At 49.8% G+C, this 12,228-nt stretch overlaps 5 protein-coding genes across 5 annotated transcripts; 2 read left to right on the plus strand and 3 right to left on the minus strand.

Annotated features, from left to right (window-relative positions):
* Positions 1-1,185: 1,185 nt before the first annotated feature.
* Positions 1,186-2,185, minus strand: C7974DRAFT_317505 (uncharacterized protein; the record flags this gene model as incomplete). Its single annotated transcript, XM_046138601.1, has 2 exons — positions 1,186-2,022; positions 2,084-2,185. 2 exons carry the CDS (start codon positions 2,183-2,185, stop codon positions 1,186-1,188), a joined length of 939 nt encoding a protein of 312 aa, XP_045993766.1.
* Positions 2,186-2,398: 213 nt separating this feature from the next.
* On the minus strand, positions 2,399-4,227 carry C7974DRAFT_30859 (uncharacterized protein). The gene is made up of 4 exons (XM_046138177.1): positions 3,736-4,227; positions 3,245-3,688; positions 2,880-3,192; positions 2,399-2,828 (listed from the first exon to the last, which is right to left on the minus strand). The coding sequence occupies exons 1-4, from the start codon at positions 3,915-3,917 to the stop codon at positions 2,613-2,615; spliced, it is 1,155 nt and encodes a 384-aa protein (XP_045993767.1). The 5' UTR covers positions 3,918-4,227; the 3' UTR covers positions 2,399-2,612.
* Positions 4,228-5,609: 1,382 nt separating this feature from the next.
* Positions 5,610-7,038, plus strand: C7974DRAFT_415853 (uncharacterized protein; the record flags this gene model as incomplete). Its single annotated transcript, XM_046143930.1, has 4 exons — positions 5,610-5,807; positions 5,856-6,132; positions 6,179-6,184; positions 6,461-7,038. The coding sequence occupies 4 exons, from the start codon at positions 5,610-5,612 to the stop codon at positions 7,036-7,038; spliced, it is 1,059 nt and encodes a 352-aa protein (XP_045993768.1).
* A 232-nt stretch (positions 7,039-7,270) lies between these two features.
* C7974DRAFT_30911 (uncharacterized protein) lies at positions 7,271-8,991 on the minus strand. The gene is made up of 5 exons (XM_046138206.1): positions 8,624-8,991; positions 8,451-8,571; positions 8,085-8,404; positions 7,801-8,024; positions 7,271-7,753 (listed from the first exon to the last, which is right to left on the minus strand). Exons 1-5 carry the CDS (start codon positions 8,797-8,799, stop codon positions 7,449-7,451), a joined length of 1,146 nt encoding a protein of 381 aa, XP_045993769.1. The 5' UTR covers positions 8,800-8,991; the 3' UTR covers positions 7,271-7,448.
* Positions 8,992-10,028: 1,037 nt separating this feature from the next.
* Positions 10,029-11,646, plus strand: C7974DRAFT_30914 (Rieske [2Fe-2S] iron-sulfur domain-containing protein). Its single transcript, XM_046138210.1, has one exon. It carries the CDS (start codon positions 10,295-10,297, stop codon positions 11,354-11,356), a length of 1,062 nt encoding a protein of 353 aa, XP_045993770.1. The 5' UTR covers positions 10,029-10,294; the 3' UTR covers positions 11,357-11,646.
* The last annotated feature ends 582 nt before the right edge of the window (positions 11,647-12,228 follow it).

The raw sequence follows: 12,228 nt of genomic DNA on the forward strand, positions 1-12,228 counted from the left end.
CTCTCATTAACCCGACATCAGCTCTCAAGTTTGCTGAACGGATCCCTAGAGCAAAATTGCCAATGGGATTCGAAGGCAGAGGGCGTCTGCCAATAGTAGACGTCTTGCCGGAGATCATGAGTAGCAAGTGTGAATTGAGCGTTAAGTCCTTATTATATCTTGACTACACAACGCGAGCCTCAAATTTGTTTTCGTGTGGGTGGTAATGTGCAAGAAAGAATGTGCGTGGCGCTGCATTGCGCTTGCCCATACTTCTGGTCGACTGTACCAAACCTCACCATCCACTCACATCTCTATCCTCTGTACCGCACTACATCTGCGTTAAGACCCTGAGAACAGCTCCGCACTAAACGAACCAGTATTCCACGGGACGTTTGCAAAGATAGTATAGCAGTCTAATATATTGCCATCACTAAGATGACCAACCTCCAGTCCGTTACATTTTCAGTAAAGCTCACTCCAGAATATTCTTCGCCCACAAACCACAACTTGTGGGTATCAATACAAACAAAATGGCCACTCCACGCATACCCTTCACCACGGCCATCCTCAAAACCAGGCGAAGGGCCACCGGCACAGTCGTCATCGAACTGCTGCCCTACCGTCCGCGTGATCCACCCTACGCCGGCTTTCAACGCAACGGCTCATCAACTCCCGTTGACTCGCTTTTCTCTGGCGAGGATGACATGGAAGAAGCCCCAGGTACAACCTCAGCTTCAACCGCAAACTCGGCGTCAAGCCCGCAAACTTCGGCCAACAACCTTGAACTAAAGACTGCTGCAGCCACCGCACTATATGTCCCAGCACTGGCCGACTCCTCCGCCTCGGCAGCTGCCAAGTTGCTGAGAACCTCCTCCTTCAGTTCAGAGTGGGTGCCGAGTTTGCCGACGGTCATCGAGGAGGACGAGGATGGCGCGGACGATGTGGAGAGGGACGGCAAGCCGGTTCAAAGCGCGACGAGGGCGGACTTGTTGGCGGAGATGGATGGGGTGCGGGAGGGGCGGCTGGGGAAGGAGCCATTTCCGAGGATGGGCTTGAGCTGGAAGGCATGCTGAGGTTTGAATCAGTCGGTGCTTGGTCTGATATCTTATGTGTGAATGACGAGTTGACAGGCCGAGATGCAGATGTTGTAGTACCGAAGTTTAAGGTGTTTGGTATAAGTTTGTGAGTAATCAATAGTGTTTTCTACTTCAGCATGTATTCAATCGTCGCCTCGAGCGGCTCTGGACTCTTCCCTGCCTCTTTCAGCAGTGTCTCGAGCGTGGGGTCGTCGATGGCGCATTCACCGTCCTTAAGCGCATCGTAGGAGCTGCTCCACCACTCGACACTTGCCCTCTCCGTTCCCTTTTCCGCATAGAAGTCCTCGTACTCCTTCCTGCTTACAATCTTGAGCTGAACAGGCTCACCTCTTATTTTGCTTACAATCCCCGCGATGTCTTGGAGTGTGCAAGTCTTCTTTTGACTCAAATAGAACATCTTCCTGCTCCACTCCTCGCTTGGCGCAGCAAGTACTTTTGCCGTCCCGAATCCCATGTCAGCGATGCTCGTCCAGCTAACTGGACCGTCACCCGCAACCACGACTTCCTTCCTCGTCTCCTCCTTCAAGCCAAAGTAGTAGCCAAAGTAAAGCGGCCAGCTCTCGTTGTATAACCCTTCTCGGATGATTGTTATCTGCACCTTGCCTTCCCTCTCCAGGTCGCGCAGATATGCTTCCGTCCGAGTGTGCGCGCGCATGACGGCTGCTTTACTTGGGTTCCCGAAGCCGAGTGATGTGTAGTAGATATGCTTCACGCCTGCCTCAAGAGCGGCGTCAATGGCAGCGCGATGATGTTTCTCGCGGCCTTGCCATAGTGGTGCGTTATTGTAATCCATCTCGACCCTGGGCGTGGATGAGAGAAAAAGCTTGTCGCAGCCCTGGTAGGCACGCGTGAGCGAGGAGTAATCATCGAAGTTGGCTTGACGTAGGGTAATATTTCGGGTGCGAAGGCTATCGAATCGCGAGCTTTTGGGGTCGGAAGATGTCTGGAAGAGATGTCAGTGTATGGTGCATTGGGTAGACGTAAAGTTCCAAGGTTAGACGCACGCAGACGACAAGCTCCTTAGGATCGATGAGCTTGTTCTCGAGGATGGCGTTGAGCACAGCGCCGCCGAGCTTGCCAGTAGCACTTGTAAGGGCGATCGTCATACTGTGAGTCTGCAATGTTGTCGAGGGTCAAGTAAAGCAACGCGCGCGCGTCGCGTTTCTGTTGGTCGCGATCAATTATTAATCTTGGATGAGGTCATGGCGGTCACAATCGGCGATATCGGAGACAAGGCTGCTGATCAATCATGTCAAGTCTTGCTTTTAAATACAAATTCGAAGGCATGGATGCGTCCATTGGGTATGTCCAGCTCGAGACATACAAGACGACGAAGACGTGGAGCAATTGAGGTCGAGATTAAGGTAAAGCGCCGGGCGTGCCCGCGTCTCGGTCCGACCCAACCTGACTCGCAGTCTGAATACACTCGTGATTGTAGCCTACATAGCTTTGGAGAGGTGGGGTACTGCATGAAGCATTGTAAACTGATTGGTATTGGACATTAAGCTTTCTCATGAATAATGCTGTGTCTGCCTAGGCGTAGATGTAGCAGAACGGCCCGCCCAATGTACTCGTCGCATCGTCTATCGTGATATTAGGGAACCCAACATGTCCGAGTGTGATCTCGTCTTGCAGTGTGGCATCGCGAGTGGGCGGTCGGTTCAGAAACGACAATGTGCCGGCAATGACATGCGTTCTCTTCTTCACATTTTGGTTTTGCCACGCCCACCAGACCCGATCGATCATACCCTGCGAATGTCAACATGTATACTTGTCAAGATGAGATGGTGAAGCACTTACGTGGTGCAGGAAGAAGACTGGATCAGCTGGTGAGTTGTACAGATCCGAGCCAGCGTCGCCGCCAATCGTATAGTGGCCGCCACTGTGAATACCGACGGAGCCAGGCACAAAGTTTTGCAACAGATCTTGGAAGCTCTGAATGTCTGTGCTGTTCTTGATTAGGAAAGAGACTTTGGCATCAGTCGTCTCGGCTGCAGCCTGCTTGCTAATATCGCGGCTCAGACAACGTGGGTTGTAGCCGAGACCGTCAGCCTGTGGGTTCGGCTTGACGCCAGCAAGGTGGTTTTGGAGAGGGCCCATGTTAACCTTCCAGCTGTGGATTTGTCAGTAAAATCAAGCGTTTGTAGATTGTGCGCGGCACATACTTCTTAAAGGGGCCTGATTTGACGCAACCACCTCCATTCGCTGGCTCTAGAACTACGAAACAGCGCTCATCACTGGGTAGGCAGGACCCGTTGCGCCCAGAGACGTATGCCCCGTCACCCGAGAGGCTTGTTGCACTACCGTCAAACATTGGCGATTTGGTAGGATCCTCGGCCCACCATGGCCAGTTGTAGTACGGCTGGTAGCCCTTGTACCCACATTCATTGCGAAGCACTTGCTCATAAGCCCATGTGTAGTAACGATGCCATGCAAGGAAGTTTCCGGTGCCGTGGATGCTCATGGTTTGTTGGATGTGTGTGACGACGAAGTCGTCGTACCTAGTCTTTGCACCAGCAGCAATTGCTGCGGGCGTCTTAGCGGGCTTTGTTGCCAAGCAGTTGACAGCATCGATGTAGTTCAGCTTTTCCGCCCTTGTCAGAAATGACCTAAGACTGTGTCAGTGCTGACTTTAATGATATCCAAGTATACGCACCATTCTCGTCGTACTGCAACGTTCTCGAGTGTGCACTTTTCCGGGTTAGGATAACCATTCAGGGCCACATGAAGACCCAGCTTGGCAAGACCAGTCGCGGCAAGGATGTCAGTCTCCATGAAAGTAGCTTCCACATTAGAGAAGAGCGCCGAGGCAACTACGGCTGCTGTGATGTATCGCATGCTGAACACGGCTACGTTCGAACGAAGTGAGATGCAGATACAAAATTGTCGGGGTGCCTTAACAAATTAATGTGAGGCGTGCGGAAATATAAATACCAGCGTCTACTCAACCACCATGCCCCTATCATAGCGTCAGGACTACTGTCCATGTCTTGGAATACGGTTAGCTGGAGGAGCGGATTCCTGTCACCTAGTTACGTTACCAAGCGTCTAACTCCAAGACAGGCATGCTGTGCCACAACAATACTAAACTGACTCGAGTTTTAAAATTTTGAGCTCTTCAAAGCCATAAAATCACGACAACGTATTCCATTCATCAATGAGTTGAGTTCAACTCACCGGCTTAACAAAGTATGGACAGCGTCCCTCTGGAAATAAGTCACCTGGAGGTTTTATCGAAGGAACTTTTTGTTGGTCCCTCGTATGCAGGGGACGTTCGGACAGAATACAGCAGAAGCGGCGCGGTACCCGGTACGTGGCAAAGTCTGGTATGAGGCTTGTAAGAGTGCAGCCTAAGGATTCCTCCGTTGCAGGATTGATCTTGCGATGTGGGCCAAGACCATCGGGCCGCTCCACGCACTTGAAGTCAGTATCTCAGAACCCTCGGTAGGTGGGTACTGATGGTCTTTCGGCGTCTGCTGGGGGCCTTCAAAGTTGCAATTCTATGCCTGTCATCGCGGAAGCATAAATCCGGGTGCTGTAATAGTTCGCGCAGGCTCGAAACTGGTCTTTCGCGAGACAAAAGCCACAGTAGCGCTTCCACCGGGAATCCTGCGACCAGTCTCCGCTGCAGGAGCGGACATAGGATGGAAATGAGACCCTATTGTGGGTAACGGACGGCAGACGCAAGTCGCTCACTGGATTTGCCGTACAACCGTATGAGACTGTAGGCTCAATTGAGAGACCACGCAGTCTCTCTTGCAGTGTCTATTTCGTGCTTCAATGAGACCAAAAGAGAAGCATTCTCAGCATCGCGTGAACTTGAGTCGTGGTGAAGATGGGGCGAAGACGGGCGGGTTCTTCATCCGGCGACCCAGGCGGCGGGGTCAGCCGCGATTCTCCTTGGCAAAGGAGCGCGCTAGTTCCTCTTCCTGCCTTTCCGGTCACGGCTCGTGCTGTCCAACAATCGACCAAGACATACTCTCAGTGTCACAGGCCCGAGAACGCAGACCGACCCGTGTACTTAATTGTTGATTCCATGGTGGGTGGACACTGCACAATTCTCTTAGTGGTGCTTGCATCTCGACAACACCAGCCAATAGGTGAATTCCCTTCGCGACGTCTGCAGCCTGAGATGACAACTGGTGGCCGATAAAACTTTGTCCGACTCTAGGATTAGACTTAAGGTGACTAACATGGTCCTATTTACCGATTGGGTGGCAAAATCGGTGCTCATACATATCAGGTTCGCAGGAATCCGAGTAAATCACCAACATGTGATGTGCAAGATTCACCCTTGATCGGGACTCTTCCAACATATCCATTTGATCCGGTCATTGGCTCTTCACCCTGGCCGTCGCTGGCGACCCGCGTTTGAGGTTCCCAGATCGGATTGTGATCAAGCTGCAGATGGGGCTCTCATCGTCCCGCTATCACGGGCAGTGCCTTGTACCCAAAATTTTCCTCATTACTGGAGTTGCTGTGCCGATACTTTGTCGGGCGTAAGCACTCGTTATCCTTTGGCGCTCAGTCATGTCTGCTCCGGCTAGTCCTTCGAGTTCACCAAACCTAACACCTGAGTACATCGCCTTCACTAACGCTCATGTTCTGTTGGCGCAAGCCGGGTCGGTTTTCGCCATCGCAGCATTAGTCGTCATCTTGAGGATTTATGTCCGGCTACGCATGGTCAGGTCCTTTGGAAATGATGACTGGACGATGGTCCTAGCCATGGTGAGTTTACCTAGTAATCTTGCTTTCATTATATACTAAACCAAAAAGTTACTTGCAACGGGTACATTTGTATGCTACGTGCTTGAAGTACCTCTTGGTCTGGGCAAGCACATAGCAGTTATACGGATGGACATGGATCGGTACCGGGAGTTACTGAAAGTACGGCTGGTACACATGATATGCGTCACAGTCGGGCAGTGCATCGTCAAGATCTCGGTCGGCCTTTTTCTCCTGCGGCTTGTCGTACGGCGACTGCATACCTGGTTCTTATACAGCGTGATCGTATTCCTGATGGCTTTCACCGTTGTCTCGTTCTGCACACTGGGTATGGTTTCTTCAGTCGAATCAGAGCCCTACTCATTTACTAACAGGTAACAGTAAGCTCCATCAAATCTCTCGCCCCCCTTTTTGGGTTTGACCTTTGCGACCACGACCAGAGAGACGCTATGTTTCATTAGACAGTCTTGCTTACTGCTTTCGCAGATATTCCAATGTATCCCAATAGCAGCTGCGTGGGACATGCGATTACGCCCTCCGCCCATCGGCCAAGGGAATGCGAAATGCTTCTCTATGCAGACTTTTGCTCAAATCGGGATGTTCAATTCAAGTCAGTATTGCTATGGGTTGGATTTCCAGAGACTGACTCATGATAGTTATCAACATCTTAACTGATTTCCTCCTCGCCTTGTTACCAGTACCTCTCATATGGCAGCTACAATTGAACCTGAGGACCAAAATTTCGCTCATTCTTGTTCTCTCGCTCGGTCTGTTCGCCTGCGTCGCCGGTATCATGAAAGTTCGCCTCAACAAGACTATCCTGTCTGATCCAAACCGATTCATCTACGACGGATACTCTATGTGGAACTTTATTGAACTAGATGTGGGAATAATAGCAGGTTCGCTGCCTGCAATAAAACCACTGTTCAACAGATTCCTAGATGCAGCTCGAGGTTTAACAAGTGGCCGCGAGAAGTCGTCAGTGTCAGGTGGTCGGAATGTGTCGGGATACCAGAAGCATGCTCAGCAGTCCGATCGCGATATCGCTTTGGTGGACTACAGGAATGCTCCAAGTCCATCTGTTAGGATATCAGCACATGCGCCAACCTCTGCAGAGAAAGTGGTCTGGAGAATGGAAGGAGCGAGCAGCAGTGAGGACAGCATTCTAATCCATCATGACTTGAACAGCACACCAAACGCCATTCTGGTGACAAAAGATGTTCATATCAGTTAGGGGATTGGTTGCAAAATTTCAAAACCTGGTTTACAGACGTGCCTCATCGTGTTAGATATATTTTGTTACATGTGTCAACAAGAAGAGTCTCATGCCGATTCCAGTTCAGAGATATGATTGTCGTACTAACGTTCGTCCCTTGCAATCCCGTGGCCTGGATTGATCGTTTTGTCGAGACAAGCCGGAGACATGGAAGTTGGGACGCCAGGTACGTGGACGCACATTTCACGCATCTATGTCTCGCAATTTAGTCTTTTTGGAAACTATAACGTTATCAGATAATCCTTAGACACAGGCGTAGCCATTCTTCTGCGAGATAGTGAGAAGATTACTTCATCTATTGTAAAACGTATCGACCTCGCGATCGACTCCGGCCGGCTTGCTTCAAGCAGCCGACATCCGTGTTTTGATCACACATAAATGTAGCAGAACGGTCCGCCAAGAGTACTTTGCGCATCTCTGATGGTAATGTTCGACGGTCTAGCATAGCCTAAGGACATGCCGTCGTCGAGAGTTGCATTACATGTTGGCGGCTGGTTTAAGAAAGTCAGAGTTCCAGCAATCACGTTTGTTCTCGCCTTCAGGTCATGGTTCTGCCACACCCACCACGTGCGGTCGATCATGGCATGGTGGAACCAGAAAGCGGGGTCCGACGGAGAATTATAAAAGTCACCGCCCGCGTCGCCACCCCAGGTGTAATGTCCGCCATTGTGGACTGCGAGTTATCAACATGCTGATTTGTAGGGGCGTTTAGTCACTTACCACCCATTGAACCTGGAAAGAAATTCTGCATGTTGTCCTGGAAACTTGCGATGTCGTTGTTGTTCTTGATCAGGTTGCTAGTGTTCACATCATTGGTCTCGTTCGCAGCTTGCTTGTTAAAATCACGCTTGATGCAACGAGGATTGTATCCAAGTCCATCGGCTTGCGGGTTTGGAGGAACGTTCTCTGATCTCGTTCGAACAGGGCCCAGGCTTACTTTCCAGCTGTCCTTATGTTAGTACGAATAGATCGAATACTCTTCTTGGGGCGAACAGGACGCTTACTTTTTGAATGGCCCGGAAACACACCCACCACCTGTTCCTGGCTGAAGCAGCACAAGACAACGGTCGGGATTGGGATGGCATGCAGCCGTTCGGTTAGGAACAAAAGCACCGTCTCCAGACATACTAGTCTCACTGTCATCGAAGAGTGGTGATTTGAGCGGGTCCTTCGCCCACAGTGGCCAGTTATAGTAGGGTTGGTATCCCTTATAGCCACATTCGTCTCGAAGGGCCTGTTCATATGCCCAGGTAAAGTAGCGATGCCACGACAAAAAATTGCCGTTCCCGTGTATGTACTGTGCTTGGAGAATATGCGTGACGACCTTGATTAATTTAGCAAATGCACAGCTTCTGTCGCGAAACCCTTACAAAGTCATCGTAACGGCTCTTGGCACCAGAGGCAACGGCTGCTGGGGTTTTGGCAGGCTTCGACCCAAGGCATTTTACAGCTCGGATGTATTCGGTTTTCTCAGCTTTACGTAGCGTGGACCTAGCATGTGTGAGCACGGTGAGGCCATAATATCTGGTCTCTTCTAATGTACCACTCTCTTCGAACAGCTACATTCTTCAGCGTGCATCGCTCGCCATTTGGATACCCGTTTTTGGCGACGTGGAGGCCCAACTTCCCAACTCCTTCTGCGGCCAATCTATCGGTCTCAAGAAAGATGGCATTCGTGCCAACGAGCAACCCAGCAAACGTAAGCGCTAAGATCTGCATAGTCGTCGATCTGGACGCGTATCTCGACACGCTCGCAGAATGGTCAGTAAATGATTCCTCACATTCTCAGACACAAGGCCACAGTGCTTTATATGGTCCGTTGCGGGTATATGTGCCGCCGCTGACAGGCTCATGTCTTAGGGACATTACACAAGATATCACAATTGTGGAACATGAAGGAGCCTCCAATCACGTCCCATGAGCGACAGTCTGGAGTATGTACCAAGGGATATCTCGTATCTAGACGCGAGCCGCTCGGAGGATTCTACGCGGTAGATGTGGGACTGCAGTATTTCTGACGCACCATCCATAGTCGGACATGGCGTGCCGAACAAGATCTAACCCTTTGTTGTTCTGACGCCAAGAACATAGCCCTTGTTACGCCTAATGAATGACCCAGGCCGTGGCTCCTACGAAGTCAATTGGTGTAGAATTCCGTGAGTTTACAGGGTATGCTGCAGTGTAATATATGAATCGTCCACCGAAGGATTCTTTGATCTCTTTCATAACGGCGCGGTTGCTGGAAAGAAGTCTTAAAGAGCTCGCGCACCAGATCTCTTTTTGTCGCAGAGCCAAATAGACCAATCTGCCCTGCTCTGTGGCTAGGCAGTATATAGTGCCAGATACTGCGTGCGACACTTTCATATTTGCGCAGCAATTGCGCTCGATTAGAGAGTTACGACGTGAATCGTGTTCACTGTAACGGAAGGTTTTGTCTGTTAGGAGAATTAGCGAGCGGCATGTATGGGGTCGTCCATGAGCAGGTATCATGCGATGCGATGCTGTCGCTGCATGGAGTGGAGATGACTGAACGCTTGTGTTATGATACCGGGGAACGTATAGGAGATTGCTGACCGCATCATGCGCTTCACAGTCGACGCTGTGACCATGTGATGGCGGGAGGTGGAAGGAGGAGGATTGGCACACTCGGGCTGTGCAGCTCAACTTACCTTTTCGCTCCATTTCCACCGACTCGCTTCACTTATCTACGCAATGTAAGATCGATGCCCCGACGTTGAAGATGCGTCTGCCTGTGGATGCGATTGGTTGAGACGGTGAGTTATTGCGTCAACGCGATTGGTCGTTTCGTCGAGCCACGCGATTGGTCAAACTGAAACATGTGCGATGACATTTACCACATCTCCATACAATTTCGAAGAATAGGAAGACGTCGTGTAAGGCTATTTCACATAGCTTACATTTACTTGTCCTGCACGTAGGCTTGTGCTCATGGCCGCAGATGTACTCAGGGAGCTCTAAACAACTGGTGGAGTTGGACTTCTCAGTAGCGGGTCTCTCGTTCCCGACTACCCTATGCGGCTATCTACAGATCTTTATCATGGTCGGCATGATCGCGCCAGACGAGATTCACGAAGAGAGATGGGTGTGATATAAAGTGTTCTGGGACGCCACTACATCAGGTCTATTGATTAAACATTAATCGACCAACAACCTACACGGTTCATTTCAAAACGCGCAAATCTTCGAAGCCACAATGGACAACACCCTGCATTACTTCAGCGACACTACCAACGGTACCACAGGGTTCACCAAAAGTTCAGGAAACACACTGCCGGCATCATGGTATTCGTCACAGGAAATGTACGAATTTGAACGCCGTGCAATCTTCTCCAAGAGGTGGCTGTTCATCTCGCACAAGTCGCGTCTCAGTCAGACTGGAGATTGGATTCGTTATAGCTTTGCAAGTTACGACATCATTATCACACGCGATAGGACGGGAGCCATCAACTCGTTCCATAATGTGTGCAGACATCGCGCGTATCCAGTCATTGAGAAGGAAGGCGCTGGTAACAACAAGATACTTGCGTGCAGATACCACGGATGGTCTTATGGACTCAACGGCAAGCTTGCAAAGGCTCCCGGTTATCAAGAGCTGAATCTCGACAAAGATCAGAATAGTCTTTTCCGCTGTCACACCAAAATTGACAGAAACGGCTTCATTTGGATCAACTTGGACGCTAAACAGACTCCTGAGATCTCGTTCGAAGACCACTTTGACAACGTTGATGTCCAAAATGAAACATCGCATATCGACTTTGACGACTATTCATTCGGCTGCGAACTGAAGGGGGACCTCGAGCTCAACTGGAAGCATGGATCGGTCGGATCGTCATTGGAGCAGATTAGGCAGGACTTCAACACCACAAGTACCTGCTACTTCCCAAATGCCTTGTCCACGATATCCGCCAAGTTCATGGTGATTAAAAAGGATCTACCCCAAGGCCCAAACAAGACCATTAAACAGACTGAGATATATCGTCACAAAGACTGCTCAGACATCGAGTGGAATGATGTTAGTAGTGCTTACTCGCTGGCATTGAATACAGAGAAAACGGACAGAACTATACCTGTGTTCTTCGAGAATACCATTCGAGATGCTGTTACAGAGCACTACAAGCAGGAAAAGACAACGGGTCACGAAATCTGGCCTTCCAAGCCCGTACAGACAGGAAACGCTGCTGATCAAGTGGATGAGGATGAAGATATATGTGCTGGTCTGGCGTGCGGTCCACAGAAAGAGATCCTGGCGTGGTGAATGAGTGAATGCAAGTTTCATTTGGGGACTTTGAACGACTTAGCGATTGTGTAGCAATTCGTAGATGCTACTGCTCATATGATCAAATTACTCTGAAAACCTAAAGATTTCTTTTACGGCTACAGATTTGGTGAAAGCTACTGTATTTTCGGCTATACCAGTGATTCTGGGACTTTCGTGGGAGAGTTTGCCGTTTTTGTCAGCCACTGCAGAGACCCAGATACTTCCATTGTCTTCTCTCACAGCCTCATGCGACTGATTATCAACGATTAACTACTCTGGAGTGTTCGTAAGCCCAATCACCCCCTCCTTTGTATCATTCTTAGCCCTAATTATAAAGCCTACATGTGTATATATGTTGTTATTGTCACACCTAAAGCGCATATTTGCGTGAATACGATAAGGAGATCATCTGCGTGCGGTTTCAAGACTGGTTTCAACTCGTATGTAGTATATAGTTGTACAAACCTGCACAGAATTTCTATTCACGCGTCTTTTTCCAAACTCTGGCTCCAACTACCGCAAATGGAGTGAAAAAAGAGAACGAGGTCATGAACAAATTGAGAGGGTGCAGTCCGGTATGTTCATCGGCCATACTGGAATTTTTGCTGAGCGTTGTACCACTGGCAAAGTGTCTTTGGAATACGCTAAAACAAACCCCGAGCACCAAAGTAAGGTTTGTACTGCAACCGTGGAGAGATCTTACGCCCTCGATGAAGCAAAGGGGGTGGATGCTACCTTGATGAAGCGGCAGTCGATGAGCTCAACTGAAAAGAGGACTTTTACGATGAACAGTACTCTCGACTGCCAAGTATCTTGGAGAAGTATGATGCTTGCGGAGTCTTTTACACTACAACCGTATTTGGCAGCGA

Source organism: Boeremia exigua, assembly GCF_020726555.1.
Source record: "Boeremia exigua strain MPI-SDFR-AT-0100 chromosome Unknown C7974scaffold_10, whole genome shotgun sequence".
Taxonomy (NCBI): Eukaryota; Fungi; Ascomycota; class Dothideomycetes; order Pleosporales; family Didymellaceae; genus Boeremia; species Boeremia exigua.